The 20,838-nt window shown below is 46.3% G+C and overlaps 1 protein-coding gene across 1 annotated transcript in view; it reads left to right on the forward strand.

Annotated features, from left to right (window-relative positions):
* The first annotated feature begins 7 nt into the window (after positions 1–7).
* Positions 8–20,838, forward strand: part of ARIH1 (ariadne RBR E3 ubiquitin protein ligase 1) — a 50,388-nt gene continuing 29,557 nt past the window's right edge. Inside the window, exon 1 of the mRNA XM_027657789.1 lies at positions 8–147. Within this exon, the coding sequence (XP_027513590.1) occupies positions 109–147 (39 nt within the window). The 5' untranslated portion in view covers positions 8–108. The remainder of the gene's footprint in view (positions 148–20,838) is intronic.

The raw sequence follows: 20,838 nt of genomic DNA on the forward strand, positions 1-20,838 counted from the left end.
GGCGGCGGCGGTGGCGGCCTGGGCGGCGGGCCGGGCCCCGGCGGCGGCCCCGAGCAGGAGGAGGATTATCGCTACGAGGTGCTGACGGCCGAGCAGATCCTGCAGCACATGGTGGAGTGCATCCGCGAGGTCAACGAGGTCATCCAGGTGCGGCCCCCGGCAGCGGGACTGGGGGGGGACACACCGCCGAAGGGGTGGGGGGGCGGCGGGACGGGCCAACGGCCTCTGAGAGGGCACCGGGCCCGGCCCGCCCGCGGGACACGGACCCACACACACTGCGAGGGACCCCCGGGTGAGAGGGGGGCTCCTCGGTCCCCCCTGGAGTTGGAGGGGAGCCTCCTCCTCTGCACCCCCGGGGTGATGAGAGGGCCTCTCGTCACTCCCTGGGGTGAAGGTGCTTCCTGGGCACCCCCGGAGGTGAGAGGGGGGTCTCCTGGGCACCCTCTGGGGGTGGAGGGGGCGCTCCTCGGTGCCCCCCGGGGTGGAGGCGGTGTTCCCCAATCCTCCCCTGGATGAGGGGGGATTCCCCGGCACCTCCTGGGGCGGAGGAGGCTCCTCGTTACCCCGTTCCCCCGAGAGGCCCCTGGGGCCGGCCAGGATCTCGCTTCCTGCCATGGAAGCGTCGGGAACGAGGCCCTTGGCACTAAAAGGACTCCTCTTTCTTTGTGTGAATGCGAGCGGGGGGCTGTGATCTGTGTTTTTGCCTTTGTCCCACTCCATCCTCATGCTGTCGGGGGGCTTTAGCCCCTCCAGCTCCTTCGGTAAGCAGCGGAGTGGATGGCAAGTCCTGGAATTCCAGGAGAGGCGTTCGCTCTGGTTTTGTTGCCGTTTCCCTTCCCCCTTCCTACACACAGGAGTTGAACCTTGTGTTTATTTCCAGCACAGACCAGGAGGGATATGAGCAATCCCTTCGCAACCATAACTTTTTTTATCTCCAGTTTTTAAGAATGTCTCTTTAAAAGTGAACTAGAGTTCGAAATAACATTTACCTTCTTTAGATCAAAGTATCTAAGTCTTATCTGTTGGCTCCCGAGCTTTTGGGGAAAAAATTCAAGGCACTGAAGCAATCTGGCATTCCTTGCTAAATGCTCATGGCAAGGTTTGGCTCCAGCTCACCATCAAGTTCCTGATGCCGTTGACTTTTTTGCAGGTGATGGGTTTTCTTTTGTTCCCATTTACTCACTATTCAGAGTAAATAGGAGATGCTACTCTCTTACATGCCAACAGGAATAATGTGAAAAATCTGTGGATATTAAATATTGAGGGATCTAGTGCCCAGAAAACAGTTGTTTTGCTGGTTGTGTGTACTGGTAAATCCCTTTAAACACGAAAAAGCATTCCCTCAGTGAATGCTTTCCCCCCACTGTCCTGTGCTCTGTTACAGTGTTACAGTGGCTGTAACAGCAGCTTTAAAATGTTGCTTCGTGTGCTGTAAATCCCCTGTAGTTTATGTGGAGCTGGATGCAAACAACTGTAAAAGCATTTGCGTGCTAAATTAGTAAATGGCATTCCTTGAGTCAAATTAACTTTATAACTTTAATGATAGTGCTGCCCGTGTAAAGCTGAATAAAGGAGTCTGCCCGGATTAGCTGATTACCCTGCAGTTAAAGAAGATCTCATAGTTAAGCAGGGTTGTTCCTTTGCTCCCAGTTATTGATCCTAGTATAGGGAGGGGAGCAGTTGGCAAGCAGACATGAAAACAGTTGGGAACTTCAGGTTTTTACTCTTTGAAAGAGCCATTAAAATGGTGGGTCTGTGTTTAATGACTAAGACTGTGGCCCATACTGATTGTATTGGACAGATTCTGCCATACTCCTTATTATCTCTGCATAAGAAAAGTGGTGGAAAAGTTGCTGCCAGTGAGGAGTTGTGAGCGTTCCTGCTTGTGCATTTTCCAGACCCAGCTGGGGGACTCACCTGCCTGCTCTTTGCGAACTAATTTCTTAGACAAGGTCCTGATTTCTGATCTGAGGGAGTTGTTTCCCCCCTTTTACACTGCCCTTAAACTGTTTGATGTGAGTGCTTGACCTCTGCATTGCAAAACTAGTGGAGAGAAGTTGATTTGGGTAATGATCCCTCGCTCCTGTCCCCGGAGTGGCCGTGGGAGGCCTGACCCTGCAGATCTGCCCCCACAGAGCCTCCTGGCTGCTGCTCTGCTCCTGGTGCTGCGTTTGCAGTGGTTCCTCCTGGTTTGGCTGAGCCAGTCTGTTCAGAATGTCGTGGGGAAACTCGGGACCCAAAATCAACTTAAGCCCTGGAATGCATCAGAAGAGAGTAGGAAAACACTCAGTTGCTGTGCATGGCTGTTAAATGCCAACTTCCTGCCATGGGATTTCTGGGCTGTTTTGGAGCTGAGTGACCAGAGTTCAGGTGGTGCTTCAGGATTTGCTCATCCCCACTTGTGTGGCTGCTGGTGAAATCTTCCAGGGCTCCCTTGTGTTTATTTCCTTGTGTTTGGCGCCCAACCAGGATTGCTGCTGCTGCTTTTCTGGTTCAGTAAACCTTTTCTGGAGTCACATTGGCTCGGGATCCTGCTGCGGATCCTCGGTTGCAGAGCTGTGATTCACTTGTTCCAGTCAAGTACCGGATGGCTTCGATCCCTGTGTGTCTGTGTTGGGTTCTTGGTAGCAAAGGGTGATGGTTGTGGTTACGTTTTTGAGTGCTTTGAACTTATTTGTTCAAGGGAGGATGTAATGCAGAGCCTGAAAACTTCAGCTGGAGGTCCTGTGCTCTATAATCAGTGATTTTTCTGTGATCCAGGTGTAAGGTATAAATGGGATTTTGTTTTGCAGCTGCAGCAAGGGGAAAAGGGAACAGGCAGTCATGAAGTATCTGGAGGGGGGGTGTCTGAGCCATGGCAGGTGTAACTCTGTATTAAAACACTCCATTTGGGCAGTTTGTTAGCTGGCAGTGCTATAGTTGAAGGGACTGAATTAAATTTATTTCCCCCTCCATTTAGTCATTTCCAAATACAAGCTGTATAAGGAAAAACATGAATTTTTCAGGACAGGGATTTGATCTGATGGGGGCTTTGCAGAAGTAGGAGCCAACTTGTGGCAAACTCCCTGGTCACAGACCCTGTGACTCTCACTGTGGCGTGGAGTGGGCTCACCACCAAACTGCTCTGTCACTTGGCCTCCTAAGACCACTGAACTTGCAGTGAACCAGGCAAGTCTCAGAATGTCTCAAATATTCGGAATATTTTACACTTGCTCTTTCTTGTCTGAACATAAGCAAGATTTCAGGTGTTTAATGGTGATTTTTGCACAGTATTTGGCACTTATGCTCCTAATCTGATTTGACTCCATGTGTCGCACAACAAGAATTCCCCTCGCTCTCCAAATGCAAAAATAGGGGTATGAATAACCCCTTAACCTTGTGCTGTCACTTGACTGAGACTTTTAAACCTCAGCTCAGAGTATCCCTTCCATCCTGTCGCTGATGAGGCAGAGCAGAGAGCCATTTGCCAGGGTATTTGGGATTTTAGTTGTCTGAGTAAACAGGCTGATTTCTGGTGGTTTTCCAGCCGCTGGCAGAATAACTTAGCAAAGGACTGTAAAAACCTAGACACAGAGGTGGTGTGGAACAAAAGGCTTCCTCCTCCCCAAAGGCATTTTCCCACAGTTGAACGTCTTGCCCATATTCTTCCTCTCTGAACTTTTGTCCAAATAATTTGCTGCCACTCTTAACTTTTTTTTTTTATTTTAATCAGATTGCTATTTCCATCTTTGCTCTAGATTTTTCTGAAAATAAACTCAGAAAACGTTTAGAATGGCATATTTATTTCTGCTCTGAGTAGAGCACATGATGTGCCTCTGTAGCCTGGCTTGGCCCAGAGTTCTCCTTGCCTTGGTGCAAGCTTGTGCAATTCCAGTATTTCCAGGTTGGATTCATTTCCCCTTTTTGCTCACCTTCTTCTGGAGCATTCCAGTGACATCACTGTGGTGTCACCATATTCATGCTTTTTGGACTTTGTAATGGTGAGGCATTTAAAATACTGGGGCGAAGCTCTGAGGTGGCACAAAGGGAGTTGGGACTCTTGTTTCCTCTCCCCATCCCACAGCAGGGATCAGGATCCTGGATGTGACTGGGTGTTGTGCCTGACCTGCCATGTGATCATGAGCATGGTGAGCTTCAAACCTGGGCTTTATCTGGAAAGAGGTGACATCACTGGATCCAACAAAAGTTAGTCTAGCCCCAAAATACCTTTTTTTTTTTACTAGAGGCTTTAAATAAGGTTTCTCAGAGCAGAACAGGGGATGTGGAACATCAGAGCATTTGCAGCAAATACGGGCTTCTCATTGACATGGTGAAGGTCAGGTCCTTACTGGATAAAAGCTGTGCCATTAAAATAAGCCCAAACCCAGGCCTCTCCAAAGTTACAAAGCTATGTTTGTTGAGGAATGGCTTCTTCCAGAGGCCAGCAGAGCTGAGGCAGTGCAGATATCCCCCAGAATTCCACAGCCCTGGTTAAATGGAGCTCTGTCACAGCAAGTGCAAACCCATTGTTGCAGAAGGGGTCTTATTAAACAGTGTCCACTTACTGGGACAAAACATCCTGATTTCTGGGCATAACTTAGGAAATTCAATGTACTGTGGGCAGCACATTCCAAAAATGTTGTCCAAAACAGGGATGACTTGCTAGTGAGCAACAGGAATTGCTGCTGTTGTACAGGGTCGTGCTTAGAACTGTATTTGATGTTCCAGATGACATCTTGGAAACTCGGAGTGCTCGGAGCTGCCTGACGAGCGTTAGGTGGGAGTCTGTGGGCGGAAGCACTTGAGGCTGAGGCTGCTTCCATCCGGGTCTGCTCCCAGCAAACCTCCCTTGGTTACTTATTTGATAGTAAAATTCATGTCAGGGCCCTAAATGTTATGATGCCGGAAGGAAATGCTTTGTCAAACTCCATGTTTCTGTCACGTGGCGTTTATAAGGTGTTTCATTATAGTAGGAATGCATTTAATATTTCCAAGGAATGGAATAAACTTCGTTGTGTCAAAGCATTCCTGGAATCTGGTATAAGGAATCACTGCAAAGCTTTTGGAAATGACATGTTGTTTGTTCCCTGGCTGCCAAGACATGTAGTTCTGAGTATAATAGAATTTTTTTTTTTTTTTTAGTATTATTTTAAATTTTAGTGTTACCAGGTAGAAAAGTCTTGTGAAGTCTCCAGAGGAATTTCAGCTTTGTACTCAAGTGACCCATTTGCTAAGTGCTTTAGGTTTCTGTTTGGCCAAATGTAAATCTCGTGGTTGGCCACGTGTGAAAACATTTGATGCTGTTTGCTTTTGTCTCAACGTAATTTTCCAAAAATCACACCAAGGCAGCCTTCTCTCAGGGGCACTGGGGTTCAGATGGGGACTGGTGTGAATTGGGGTGTTTTCAGTGTGAAACCGAAAACACTCAGTTTTTAGCTACTTAAAATATTTGTTTCTGAAAAGCTAAAGCTAAATAGTAAATACAGTTGTTGCTTTTCCCTGTGGGTTTAATTTCAGTGAGCAGGACCATTCTTGCTATGCAAAGTAGAAGGGTTGTTTCTGCTGTAATTTGGAAGCCAATGTGCCACGGAGAAGTCAGAATTGAGACTGCAGCTGATGCAAAACAAGCTCTATTTCTGGGTGATAGAGCGTCACAAAAAATGAAAACGCGGCTTCTTCCCCTTTTATACTTGTCCCAGGCTCTGATCCCTTAGTTTTAGCCTTGCCCAAGTTAGAGTTCCTAATAGGAAATAAACCCCAGACCTCTGATGCTCTTTGGGATTGTAGGGCAGCCTTGTGTTCATTCAGGTGTCCTTGGCACCTGTTGAATTGTTTTCAGTTTTCTGTTTTGAAACAAATCTCTCTTCTTTACTCCATGAATGAGACAAACAAGAATGTGGCTCTGCTGGTGGTGTCAGGTGTGATGGGTGAAGGAAGGGATGGTTGATCCCCACGCTGAGCTTGTGTTATAACAGTGAGTCAAGGTTTTTGTACAGAATTTATCTGTAGGAGCCTTTTCTTTCTGGAGAACGTAACCACTCATTTCTCTGCTTAGGAAAGTTGGTTGCTGGGAAAAGAACCTGGAATTTGTCATTAGAGCTGTAACTTTATGGGAAGTAACTGCAAAGGCTGAAAGTCCTCTCTACATAGCTGAGTCCCAAACTTACCTGTTGAGGGTCATGATTCCAGTCCTCCTGACTTCTGGTGCTTTGGAATTAGGAGGATCTGAGTATTGAGGTGATGTTTTCTCTTGGTGGCTGGATCACTGACAGCCATAAAGAGTGTTTGGAGGCTTTTGGGTGGATGCAAGCACATCATGCTGCTGAATTTCATCAAGTCACTCAGTAGCTGCAAGGAAAGCACAGCCTCGTTTGTTGTAAAACACCTGGGAGGGTTTGGAGCTCTTGGTGATGCCAAATGGTGCATTTGAGCTCTGCCTGGAATACAGATCCCTGATGTTTGGGAGAGAGCTGCCGGGTTTGTGTGGGATGTTGGTGCAGGAGGCTCCAAGGTGACAAGGGAGTCAGCTGGAGGAAAAAAGAATAATAATTTGTTAAGGGAAATACTGATAATACTGCAGTATCTTCACCATCCCAGGTGACTGGTGTTAGGAACATTGGGAACCTTGAGTTTGGCCTGTGTAGGATTCCTTAGCTTGCTTTTAGCTTTTGATCTTGAGCTGTGATGAAAACACTGTGTAAGTAAATGCTCTGAAAACTGCTGTGGGAAGCTTCCTCAGTAGCTGAGTTTCACATGTGAGTTTGTACTTCTGGCTTTTCAGAATTTGAAGTGCCCATATAACTACAGATGCTCTTGTTTGTGTGGTGTGGCAGTACAGAGTCATAATTGCTGGTATTTGGAGGAGCTCACTGTGGTGAGTGTTTGAACCACTGTACATACACAGCACTCAAATACAACTGCTGGCATCAAATCTTTTCCTTGTTTTTACACTGAGAACTTTTTCCAGATGTTGGGAATCTTTTCGGATCCAAAGCCTTACGTAGATAACTTTCAACAGGATCTGAGTCCCTTGGAAGAAGTGAGTCAGCCTTGTGCAAGTGTCTTGGGCAGTTGTGATGCATTTTGGCATTTCCAGTGGTGTTGCCTTCTGTTTTGGGCAGTTTTTGAGAGTGGTGGGGCATCCAGCTGGTGTAGAGGGAAGAACTTGGAAAGAATTGGCTTCAGAGGGACACATGTATCCTCTTGGTGTGCTCCCTGTTGATGGCACTGCTTCTCCATGACCATGTCACGCTTGCCTGTCCTTGTTGCCAGGCTCCAGCACGTCTGTGTGACAGCAAAAGGTTGTGGTCCTCTGTGGATATATTTGGGAGGGGATCCAAATACAGCTGCTGGGGACAGGGGAGCAATTGCTCACCCTGTGAGCAGGTGGTTCTTGGCTGTAACCTGGGAGTAACAGTGGTGTCCTGCATCCCACCTACCTAAAACTTGCCTTCTTGGCCTTCTCCTGAGCTACTGGTGGTTTCTCACTGGTGCCCACTTACAGATGATGGCACACTAAGATCCTTCCCCCCCAGTCTTGTCTAAGACATTCCTGCCTTTGTATCTTCCTTGGTTCAAAACTTCTATCCCAGAGCACCATGTGGCACCTCTCGTTTCCAGGAACAAGCAGCACACAGATCCTGTCCTGGCCATCTGCTTCAAAATTTGATCTTCTGAGAGAGTACTTGTGGCTGAAACAAAGGTGTGAAAGAAAAGACTCAGTTTTCTGCCTGACTTCCTGATCTGGGGCACCCTCCATGTTCTGTGACATCACAAACATGCCTTTTCATGTGGAGAGGGTGTATTTTAATTCACAGAAGATCAAGCTTTCATTGCTTTGTGATTTGAGGAATTTGGGAGCTGGAGGAGTTAATCTCAATGTTGGGAGTTAAAAGCTTGGATATTTGCTTATTGTCTTTGCAGCCCCTCAGAAAAATTGTCTGTGATTGTTGGAGTAGGATTGTGAAGGATGCAGACTCTAAACTCTGTTTTTCAGCACATAATCAGGATAGAGAGGAGCTCCTGCTCAAGAGATTTCTACTTGGGTACAGTTAAAGTCCTCTCAAAGTGGAGAACACACACTTAATAGAACCAGAAGAATCTGTGTAATTGCACCTGAAAATAGTCAACTGGCAAAATAACTGATTACTTTGGGTGTTAGTTCAAAGATTTTTTTTTTTTTTTAACTTAAAATTTACTTTGCTGTTAAGGAGAAAGCGTGAAGAGACTTTCTTCCAAGACAAAGAAATGAAAAGTTGAAGTGGTTCTGAAAGTTTCCACTTCCTTCCTGGTGTTAGTGAGCTGGGTCAGCCCCGAAGGAGCGTGTCGGGTGCTGCCCTGCAAAGGGTAGCAAAACTTCTCCAGAGCCACAGAGGAAGGAGCTGGTGTTTGAACAACCTCACTGTATAAAATCCCAGCAGGCCAGGGCTGTTTTTGCCATCCTGTGCTGCTGTGCTGTGTGTGGAGGCTGGTGGGACAGTGACTGCTCCGTGCAGGGCTTCGCTCTGGGTCACTGGTGTGAGGTTTGTCTCTGGTGTTCTGAGCTGAGGCACTTGGGCTGTGCTTGGTTGGCTCCCTTTGCTGCTTGGCTTGAAACACCAACAACCTCAAACTGTTCTGGTGCTTTGAGTGCCTGACACTCATCCCAAGAGGTGCTTTTTGGGGTGTACAGAGACATGCACCTGCAACGTGGTTGCATGGATGTTATCTTGGGCAGTTCCTGTTCCCTCACTGCCTGGATACAGCTGCTTGCAGGGCCAAGTACTGAAGGGAATCCTGGAATTCTGATTAAAGTGCCTCCTCTCTGCTCTTATCACTCAGCCCAGCTCAGCAGTTGCTTTGCTGCAGTTGCCAGAAGTGATGGTGTTTAATTGCTCAGCTCTGCCGTCAAGAAAAGAAATGGATGTGCATCCTCACCTCAGTGTTTCCGTGGCCTGTTCTGGTTATGTGTGTAATTACAGGTGCATATCTAATTTTTGGAAGACCTGTGGAGAGTTGTTCCAAATTTTGGTCCCTTCTGCAACTGGTAACTGTGGGTTTGGTGTGTTCTTGTGCAACAAAACACGAATGCAAGTCAGCATTCCATTGTGTGGCAGATAGAAATGTGGAGAGGGATTTAGGGGAAACCGGGAGGATTCACATGAATAAACAGTCTCCCTTGGAATGAGCTTTCTTGTGGGGGAAGAATAACTTAAGGATAAGTTAACTCCTAATAATCTACATCCTAGTCATCTAGGATCTGAGAAATATGGAGTGGAAGGAAAGATGTGGAGAGGAGAGTGTGGGGGAGCCATGTCTTGAGGTTACATTCCAGAGCAGGAGCTTGGAAGTGACAGGACTGGGCTGATCAATGTGCATCAAAACTAGGCTGAACAGCAACTTTTTAATAAAAAGGGAGGAAGAGCAACATTTCAGCTCTTAGCAGCATAATTTTTTCTTCTGGGAGCAACAGTGTAAAGTGGAAAGTCTTTGGAGTAAAATCCTGCCTAGTATGCATGGAGGAAAATAACTATAATAGAAAATAACAATTTAATAAAAAACCCCAATTTCTAAATACAATGAAGATCTGGTGAAATACTATGTCAGATGCCTTTGGTTTGATGGTTTGTAATACATCTGCAAGGACTGAAAGGCTCTCTGAGCAAATAAAGGTGATACTCTTTGATTTATAGGCTTTTTAGCTATACAGTAGCTTGTTATGTAATAACCAGTCTTTTCATTTTCCTTGGTAGAACAACAGGCTTGAAATATCCTTATTTGTATTGTTAAGAGAGCTGAAAGTAATACTTGAAAACGTGGGTGAAAACATTGCTATCTGGGGTGATAACTTCTAGGATGGGACAGTGGAAGGGCTTGGAGTTGTCTTTAGGGATAACTGGGATGGTGGATACTGAAACTGTCTGGAAGGAGGGTGTTTGGGATCTCTGTCCTTCTCTTGTGCCACGGTGTAAGTCCCTGACTGGTGTCCTGCTGTGCCTTGCCAGGTATCTCTGCAGGCAGCACTCAGATTTGGGGGAGGTTGGGTGCCAGCCTGCTCAGCATTCATTAATGTAATTAATTATTCCTATTGCTGTCCTGCACATCAGGTAGAAAGCAGGACTGATTGGGTGGGTTTTCCTGTTGCAAAGCCCAGTGCCTTGATGACAGTTATATTTTACTGGGAAAGAGACACAGGATATTCTTGTGCATGGTCCATCAAATACCAAATTGCACATCCAGGTTTGTTCCCTGTTCTGTACTGAAAGGTTCTAGGGAACAGGGTCTGCACCTACCTGCTGGTTTAACTCAACTGCTTTAGAAACACTCCTGAGTGCAAGTCTGGGTAGAGGCAAGTCATCAAAGCCTTAGACAAGAAAATGGTGAAAATACTGGAGGTTTCCCATTCTCCCCCACTGCTGTACAAGTTGTGTTTTGCTATTTCTGTATCGAATCCCACCAGACTGTTTTCTCTGAACTCGAGAGAGCTCAGGTAGCTGGTTTAAAAATACCTGCAGCAATTAGAGGCTGCAGTTAGAATTCGAGGTATATCTTGTTGGGAACAAGAATGAACAAGTGATTGCTAAACTCCTCATGCTTCCAGAACATCTCTCTCCCTTCAAAGGTGGCTCCTGCAGAGCCCTGGGAGGGAAAAGTTTTGGGGTGTAAACAGGCAAAATTACTTCTTGTAGCGGAAATCCCGGCTTATAAAATACCATGTTGCCAGGGCTGTGTTTTGTTGGCTGTAAAACTAAGTAAGAATAAATGAGCAGAGTAATGGTAAATAAACTGCCAAGTCATCATTAAAAAATGGTCTGAGCTAGAAGAGGCTTGTTGGGAAAAGGATGCTGGCAGGTTTTCCAAGTGCAGATGCAGGTTGTGCCAGCAGAACAAAGTGCTTTTGCAGGTAAAGCTGCTTTTTGCAGGGAAGTGGTACAAGCCATAACCACATCTGTGCTGGGGCTGCTGCCAACCTGAAGATGCTGCCAAAGATTACATCCCCAAGCCACTGCTGCATTGGCAATGGTTTCCTGGGCTTAAATAGTTTCTTAAGATGGCTAAATTATTATTATTTTTTCCTTGATTGAGAGCTGTAGACTAAGGCATCACTGGGTGGATTCACTGCCCGTTTGTCAAGGTGGCATCACCTGTATAAAACAGATTTTCCCAGTGGTGGGGAGATGAAGTCAGCCCAAGGGAAGTGCTTTTTTTCTTTCCTAAAGTGCTATGGTATGTGGTGATGCTTCAGTTAGTGGGGAAAAATCCCTCACTGTCTAAATGAAGAGAGAATGGAACGTAAAAGTGGGTGCTGCTTTGAGGAAGGGACTGAATCAGAAGCAATAAGGGACAGAGAACTGAAGAAAAATAAAATACCTAGTGCTCACCAGACTGAGGACTGGAGGAGAAAGAACGTGGAAGAATGTTAAGGATTTTTTTTTTTTCCTCTGTAAAAATTCTTTAATGTTCTTGTAAATTGCCCCTGGCTACAAATTCTTGGGCTTAAGCCCATGTTTGTCATTAGCCACAATGTCTCTGAAGGGTTAACATGCCACCAGTGACTGTATATCCAGATATTTCTGAGCTAACCTGGCATTGCCACCAGAGAAGTTACTAACTGGGATGGCTTTTGCTTAGTTGTCACGTAAGACTTCTGTCTTACAGGTTTTTGTGGGTGCCACCTCGTTGTGCTCATGGGAGTTATCATCCCTTACAATTTTCTTCTTCCTTTATTTGTTGGAAAATGTTAATTACAAGGTTCTGAAGCAGAAGTCAGGATCCAGGACCTGTGAGATTTTTGCATAGTGAATTATTTCCCCCAAGAACCTGCGAGTGTGAGAGCTCTGATTCCTGGGGATAAAGCTCTGTTCACAGTCAGGTTATCCTGGAAACAGCTGATTTTTAGGAATTGAGAGCGCTTGTCTTGAGGTGATGTACAGTTTGGCTGGATTATTTATATCCTCTGTATTACACAACTCTTTGAGCACCCTGTGATAAATGTTCTTCAGTAATGCCCAGTAACAAAAGCAGGTGGGAGACAGATCACCCAGAACTCGAGACTTAACCAGCACTCAAGGGACGTGTTTGTGCTGAACATCCTTGGGGTCTGATCCTCTGCTTGCACACTGTCCAAAGAGGGGACACCCTTCCTTTAATCATCATCTGGAAGGACCTTTGAGACCAGGAAAAGGACAATTTGAGAGCCCTTTGCAGAGAATGTAGAAAACTTAACCCAGAGAAACTCAATTAGTTGTTTTGTTGGTGCACACTGGAGCCTACAGACAGACCTGCTGTGGAAACTGTCTGTGGAAAAAGAACACAAGTTATCAGGAGTTTGCCCTTCTTAATATAACTGTGATATTGAGAGCCAGAAGAACATCCTCATCCTCTCAGAGTTTGCGTGATTTCTTCTAAACATTTCAAGTCTGCCATGGCATCAGTATTTATCCAGGTTACTTCTGATACCTCCACTGGTCTGCTCATAGCACCCTCCTAACACTGCCCACACCTTGTCCCTGGACCAGGTGATGCCTCTGAACGTTCTCAGAGCAGCAAAAGCCAAGTTCTGTTGTCCTGAAGACGTGAAAAATCCTGGTCAGCAATACCCAGGACTTCTCCGTGGAAGTCATTCACTGGCCAGGGCTGAAGTGGCCTGTTTGTACACTGCAGGAGCTGCTGGAAGTGGGAGCTGCCAGAGCCAGCAGTTTTCCTCCCTGATGGGGAGGAACAGTGCCAGTCTCCTACAGATTTATAGAGGCCAGGATGTGGGTACAGCCCTGAACCAGAACCTGGCAGTGGACAGTGCTGACTGGTGGAAGAGCAAAGTCAATGTACCGATAGGAGTGAGGGAAAAGAGCAGGGAAAGCTTTTTTGGGACTCCATAAGACTTGTACAGAATGATTTAAAGGAAAAAAAAAAAGCAGATGTACAATTCCTCTTTCAGCTATATTCCTTTAACATCTGTTTCTGCCTCTGAACAGGAGAGTTTCTGGAGCTCATATCAGCAGAACTGTGCTTTCCCAAAATCACACAGGTCACTCAGGAGTTGAGTCACTGAACACAGCGTTCCCCTGAAACCCAAATGTAGTGCTTTGGCTTGTTTGCCTTTTATCAACTTGATGGATAGCTGACCTGACATATGCCACTTCCAGTCTTTCCAACTTTGACTTAAAAAAAAATAAAGTGTATTTCTGTCTTGTTGGGCTCACGTGGTTACGCTGACAACACGTCACTGTAGATAGTGGCAGTACTGCCATAGTTTACTATCAAAATCTGAGGCTTGATAGCTCAGGTGAATACAACCCCCAGACAGTGAGGTAGAGAGGACTAGTCCTGCTCTTTTTAGCTGGTGGGATAATGGAGGAAAAAAGTGGGGCATCTGGCTATAGCTTGCATCAAACTGTACACCAGTATAATTTAATTTATAGTTTTAAGTCTTTGGGTCAGGAAGATTTGGGGAGCTGTTGACATGGACAGGACCCAACTTTAACATGCCTGACACGGGGCTCTTGGCAGACTGAGACAAAATTCTTGGAAGCAAGTCCGTGTTGTCCAAGTTGTGCCAGCTGAGCTGTTTGGCCACACGGTGATCCTGTCCTGGGTTAAAATAAACCAGTGACCCCCTTCCCCGGGTCAGTTCCTGTGTCTGCTTCCCTTGTGCTCCCGTCACCAACCGGCCCGTGGCAGGTCCAGGAACCAGGGGGGTTGAGTGAGCTCGTGTTGCTGCTGAAATAAATACTGTCTGAGCTGTTTGTCCTTGGTCTGGTCCTGCCCAGTTACTGCCCTATTTCAGGTTAAAATAATAATCCGAGTAGCTGTTACTTCATCTCAGGCAGAAATAGAGCTGGTGAGTAGCTGAGCCATTCTGGGTGATTGGAGGCTTCCTTGGCCTCTCTGAAGTTTTGTGTAAGGGAAGGGATTTATCAGCCCTGCTCTTGGGCTAAGCTGAGGTGTTTTGGTACCTATTGCCAGTCACTAAACTCTGCCTTCATTCAGCATCGTTTCTTTCTGTGGCAAAATGTGCTTTTGCTTTCCTCTTGAAGCAACATAATGTTCTTTATTAAAGCCAGGCATTAGTGAGTTGTTATATTGCTCTGAGACAAGAATTGAAACCATCCCCATGTGGTTTTCTAGTAGAGACTGTGCAGAACTGACAGTATCAAATGGTGCTTCTTTCTGCCATTGGGGTGCTTGTGACCTGGAGAAAACCAAGTTTTTCCTGTCTGATGGTGCTGGATACGTTTGTGGTCCCTGTGTAGGGGACCAGTCAATGTGACTGGTCCAAACTAAGTGTGATGGGATGAAAAATTTAATAGGGTTGGGGTCATGTAGGATAGAAGAGGAAAAGCAGAGACTGGGTGTCTGGAAGAGCAGTGGTATCAAGAGGGAAGGGGCTGAAATACACTTTGTGGGCACTGGTTGTGGGAGCAGTGTTCTCTGGATGGGCAGGGAAGGTGACTGTGTGTCGTTTGGGATTGGGAGACACAGGTCTGCTAGTGCTTTTCCTAAATACCCATTTCTAGTTCATGGATTCTCAGCATATCAGAGCAGCTCTACGGCCCTGGAGGTTTGGTGTGAGGGGGAAATTGGTGGTTATCAGGGACTCTGACTCTTGGATCCGATCCTTTCCTTTCCGGGTGGCCAAAGCTTTTTTGGGGGTCCTCCTCTCTCCGTGTCCCCAGCACTGTGGGCTCTGGGCTTCCTCTGCGGCGGGAGAGGAGCTATTACAGAGCTGCTGAAATAGTAAACTGGGAGAATTATATGGAAATGATGCCATCGCCTTCTCCTACTCTTTTAAGGCAAGTCTTTACAGATCCATGAGTGGGAGGCAATGGGTTGAATAAACCCGTTCTGAAGCGTACTCTGGCACCCATGTGATCCCACTCCAGTTCCCAGTACGGCAGCAACTCCAGAAACTGGAGCTGTGGCTTATGTTGCTTACCCAGATTTACTGAGCTTTTGCTCATGTGCTGGGATTTCTTGTGCTGGGAGACACCAGAAGAAAGAAAATACTTCGGATGATACTGCTGCTGTGGGCAGTAAAATATCAGCTCAGACCTGTGGGTCCGTGCTCTGCAAAGGGCCAACTTCATACTCCAGAACTGCAGCAAAAGGAAGGAGAAATCAAAATGTTCTTAAATGTATAAAATAAGGGTTAATGTCTCTCTGTCATCAAACCCTGGATCTCCTGGTATGGAAGCAAGCATAGCTGAAGTGTTGGAAGATGCCTTCCCTGATTGTTTTCAATTTGTCGAAGCTTCTGCAGTCGTCTGAGAGCAGCAGGGCAGATCCATCCCATCTTCTTTTTATTTAGAAGTATTTCAGTGTGAATTCAGTTTTTGCATTCCCAAATTTGCTAATTCATCCCGGAGTTGTTGCTTTAGTATTTTTTTCTGATTTTAAAAGCTGTGTTAGACAATGGCTCTTCATTGCAGCTCCTAATCATTAACCTGAAAGCTTTCCAAAAGGCTCAGAGAAAATGTAAAGCAGCTGACTGCTTCATTTCTGTCTCTTGAACCAATTAACTGAAGTAATAGAGTTTTCTCCAAAGTTGCCTTTTATTATCTTCCCCTGCTAGAAGAGCGTATGTTCATCAGAGCTGGAAACGCTCAGTAAGTGCAGATAAGTTACTACAAACTGAGATCATCAGATCGAGCTGCCATTTGGTGCTATCACGTAATGGTTCTAATTCAGCAATTCTGTAAAACTTAATTTTCAGAATTAGGAGATGATGTGTGAAGGGAAGTTAATGAGATGAAGAAAGATGTCGGGAGCTAAGGAGAGCATGGGTGTCGAAGCTGAAGGCAGTGGATGTGTTAATGGGAAGTTAGAGCGAGGTGGCAAATGCCAGATGGAGGACAGCAGATGACAACAGTCACAGGGAGTAGCCTGGCTTGGTGTGGAGTTGTTTGGAAATGCCAGTGGCAGGAAACAGGTATGTTTTTGGGTGGTTCGGTGCTCAAACTCAAAAACCTCATTTCGTGTGGCTTCAGTGGGATGTGGGATGCAAGGACCATCCCCTCAGTGGGTGTGTAGAGAATGAGCAGCCCTGATTTTGTTGTTATGGTCTATAACAGGAGTTTGGAAGGTGAGTAGTATCTCAGATCCACCTGCAGTTGTGCTGTCCCCATAAACCAGGCCAATGGCAGAAATGTGATTCCCTGCCAGGCCTCAGGGGATGGCAGAGGAGAGAGGGTGGCTGGGTGGTGGCAGACTGACCTGTTTAGCCGCTGTCCTCCTCTTCCCACAGCAGCCCTCTGATGTTCTGGCTGTAATGGAGCCAGGGAATATTAGATTACACACAAGTTTTCCAGCAGCTTCTCAGAGTGCTCCATTGGTGGTGGTTAAAAACTGGCAAGTTTAAGAAGATCGCGTCCTGGAAGTACTCAGCACTTAGAACTCATCTTCTGCTTTGGATTCCTGGGAGTTTTATTAAGCTGCTAGAAATGAGCTTCTGTGATTGTAAGATTTCCTGTAATTGTGTCTGGAAAGAATGGATGTGAATGGATCTCCACAGATGGTCTCACAGTGCACTGGCAGAACAGCGCAAACCTTGTGCTGAGGGTTGTACTGTGATGTGTTTTAACAGCTAAAAGCTGACCTAAACCACCTTCTAGATGCGTGTTGATGTCTGAGGTGACCTGTGTGGAGCTGGGAGAGGTGCAAGTGAAGAGCAGAGACCTGGTGACTGCAAAATTTGGAGCTGGTGCCCACTTGGTATTACCTGACGGAGCAGCTGTTTGGTGCCTGGTGTGTGGTGTTGGTCACATCCCTCCCATGGTGAGGCTGCTCCTGCTCTCCCTGCTCCCCTAAAACGTGACATGTGGGTTATTTATCAGCTCTTCCCCCCGGCACAGTGTGCACGTGACGGGCTTTGGAGATGCTGTGTGATCCTGTGTGATCCTGCGTGTGCTCGGAGGGCAGTGGGAATTTCCACTTGGTGCTCTCCTGTTGCAAACACTGGGGTTTTGGCTGTTAAATATTTACAGTGGTGGTGACACCCTGTCCCCAGGTGCCACTTCACTGGAGCAGATGTTTGTGCTGCTTGGTTTCAGGCCAACATTAGCTTTTGATGGCTCTTTGCTCCTCCACCAAGCGAAACTCTCAGTCTTTGCTGTCAGCTGGTGGGAAACCATCAGTTTCCTTCCGCTGGGGAATTTAAATCCTGTTTTGTGTCACTACTGCCCCCATGGAATATGGCAGTGGACATTGCTGAGGTGTGCACTGGTCACAGATGTCTGAGGCTTGGGCAAAGCCAGTGTTTTCAGACTGTAGAAAACCCAAGTGGAAGCAGAATCAACCCCTGAGTGCTGTAAAAACCTCTGCTGTTGGGATGGAGGTGCTGCAGTTGGGAGTAAAGCTGTTGAAATGCAGAAGCTGCCACGTGTAGAAAACAAAACCAGGCATGACATGGAAAGAAACAAAACAAAGAATTTATGGATACCGTGTCTCGAGGAGGTGGGAAAGGATTTTGCTGGAGAACTGAGGTTAAGTTGTTCTCAAATGGTTTTTGTTTGCAGTGAATGCTGAAAGTGAACCAGGAGCTTCCTCCCAGCGTGAGGAGAAGCTGAACTGTAAAATGTGCTTTTCTTGGTAATAACAGCAAGAATTAACTGTGCAGCTCGTCTTGATGGATGGAAACATGAATGGATCGAGTGCTCCAAACTGTCATTCAGCAAATTGGGCTGCTTGGAAATTCTGATTTAAGCTAATGTCCTAATAATATTTAATTTATAATTCATTTATCATTTAAGTGCATCCAGAATCCTCCTTCCAATTCACGCTTTCTTATTTTGACAGCAAAAAAGAATTCTAACTCATATCAGTGACCAAGTTTCCAGTTGAATTAAATTCTATTAAATTAAGGAGTTTTATTTGAATTAATAATGCTTCTTTGGAGAAGTCCAGACTTTTGCAGGGCCGTATCTCCTGCTTGCATTGGTGTGCTGGAGCATGGCAACATAGATAAGGACAGTAAATGTAAATACCTCCAGTGAAAAGCTGTGGTGGAGTGGGATCTGTTTGAAGCACATTTGGGACTTGGCTCCTTTGTTAGCCTAAAAAAATGCATATAAAACCCCTGCTGAAGGACTGAGTGTGTTTCTCTCTGGACGGAGCTTTATTCGGAGTGTTTTGTTAGGGAATCTTTTGAAGTGCCCGGAGATTTTCAACAAAATGGCTGCTTTCCTCGGGTTTGTTCCTATCTGGATATCAACAGGCTCGCTGCCCTCGGCTCCAGGCAAAGCGCCTCGGCTCCGACATGTAAAATTTAATAGGTGCTGTTGTAAGGGAGATGTGCTGGTTCAGCTTTCATCAGACCCACGGTCATGTTGGCTGTTCCTTTGCTCGCCGTCCGTTTCTGGCTGCTTTCCTTAGGAAAATTCCTCTTTGTAAACAGAAAACAGCCTTAGTAGGAGCACACACTCCGAGCCCCAGGAGTAATCCCGTCTGAGCAGCAGCGTAGCCTGTTCATAACTAATCTTGGTGGTGTTAGTCGTAGGCAGTAATCCCCTGTGCCAGAGGAGAAGCCCAGCAGCTGCAGAGCAGAGGCTGCACCATCCCAGTGCTGTGGAACACAGCGTTGTTTAAATATTCCATTAATTTTCGCAGCGGGAGCGTCTGAAGTGATGGCTGGGGGCTCGTGCAGCAGCGCAGTGTTGAGGAAGGGCTGGAGCAGAACTGGTGTTGAAACATCACAATATTTTGGTGTCCTGGATGCCCAAGGTCCAGGACACACCTCTTGCTGGGGTGGGTGCTGTGGCTGACTCCTCCAACACTGCTCCCAATTAATTGTGAGGAGAGTGTGTGCACATGAGTGATTCCTGCAGAGCGGCTGTTCCTGGTACCCCGATGGTCTGTCTGGCCTTAAATTGCAACAGTCCTTTGTGCCAGAGGTTTTGGCATTTGTTTTTAGCTGTAGTTTGTCTCCCAGCTGCCTCCCTCCCCGTCTCCCGTGTTCCCTGTGTGCTGCCAGCCGAGGTTGTAACTCTGTGCAGGGATGAGCAAGGGCACGGCTGTGTTAATCCTGGCCTCCTGTATCCATGAAACAAGCAGTTCAGTTTTAAATACCACATCTTGGATGTGGCAGGCAGCAAAAGCAGGCAGCCCAGCTATTTCTGGTAGGAGCTTGTCATGCTGCTGGTGTCTCCTTTTCTTTTTTAAATGAACATGTTGAACCTGTAGCTGGAGGAAGCTGGAGCCCAGCAAGGCAGGAGAAGGTGATAATACAGTATAATCCTAAATAACATGCTTTGTACACTGACATTGCACTGCTGGGATACCTGAGGGGATCTGACCCAGGGAATCTTGTTTTGGAAAGCTGTGGTGCCAATGTGTTGGGAAATTGGAGAAGCCACAAATGAAACCCTCTTGTTCTTCATGGCTACGTGTCCTTTGGTGAGTGGCATTTGCTGGATCTGCCTTGTTGTGCTTAATAATCACTGCAGACCACTTGAGTTCCTTATTAATGTGCCATAACTTATCCTGCAGTGCAGGGGGAACCTTCTGTCTTTTTAAAAAGTCAGCTAGAGACCACTACCTCAGCTGCCTCTCAGCCTATTAAGTGATTAATAGGTGTTCCCAGAAGCCTTAATATGTGGCCAAGTGGGCTGCTGTGGCAGAAGGTAGGACAAGACTTCAGGCTGATTTTAATTAAAGCTCTCTTAATGCTGTTGCTTGAGAAATTAAAGAAGTAGTGTTTCTGTGTACATCTGGCAGATCTCTGGGCTGAGTGAAGGCTCCTTGTGTTGAAGAGCTGTGTGCTTTGCTGTCTGAAACTCGTAATTTAGAGTTATAGGTGCTGGTATCATAACCAAGATAATCTAGAGATAAGATTGGTTTATTTACTGAGGTGTATTTTCATCTTTGATTAAATTGCTCTAGGAATTGTGTCTAAGTGAGCTTTTAAGAGCTCCTTTTGGTACTGCTACACAATACAGCTTGAGTTACGGGAAAAGATATTGTGGAGACCCCAAAGGCAAAGTAACCTGGAAGGATCAAAAACTAAACCCTGAAAGAGGCTGCTGCAGGAGCCTTTTGGTGAAAGAGATCTTTAAATTCCCATACAGCTTCTTGTTAGCAGGACTGACTTGGAACAGCTGAACTGCTTGCCCCCATCTCTGGATCAGGGATGGATGCTGTTGGAAAGCTGGTGGCATGTGCTTGTCAACCAGACACCTCATGAATCACAGTGAAGGGCTTGGATCCACATCACCTGGGAGACTGGTTCAAATATGAGCTGGGACCACGTTTTCACCACACTGTGTTTTGGCAATCCTCATCTGTGGTATTTTCTGCCCTATGCTTTGTAGATTTGCCATCCCAGCTGGTCTAACCTTTCCAAAGCTGCTTTTGTTCACATGGGCTTTTTAAGCTGGAAAAATTCTTAATTTGGCCTTAAACAATCTGTGCTGGCATTAATAAGAGTCAGAACACGCTGCAGAAGGAGAGGAGTGTCACTTTTTATAGTATGAACCACCAGACTATTCTTTATGCTTACGTTTTCACCCAAGGGCTTTATTTCAGAGAAGATTTTGTTGGTGTTAGTGGCGAGAGATGCTGCCCTGCTTTCCCCTCGTGCTAATGCAGCTGCTTGTGTGGTCAGGCAATCAAACAGATTGGGGAACTGATTCCATGAAAAAACAACTTAAAGGTAAAGAGAAAATCAGTTTCTGAGCCAGTATTTGCAGCATTGCAGCATAAAATTGGCTGTACTGGGATGGACTGGTGAGCACAGGGCGTGCAGGGATGGGGTGGGATCGCTGCCGTGGGGGACAGAGTTGGCTTTTGGCAGCTCCACGTTGTGGCTGTAGCTGGAGGGCTCAGGAAATCACATTGCTGGTTTCTGTCCTACTTTTCAACAGCTTCAGAGCATCCATTGAACATTGG

This window comes from Corapipo altera, unplaced genomic scaffold (genome assembly GCF_003945725.1).
Source record: "Corapipo altera isolate COAL_440 unplaced genomic scaffold, ASM394572v1 308, whole genome shotgun sequence".
Classification (NCBI taxonomy): Eukaryota; Metazoa; Chordata; class Aves; order Passeriformes; family Pipridae; genus Corapipo; species Corapipo altera.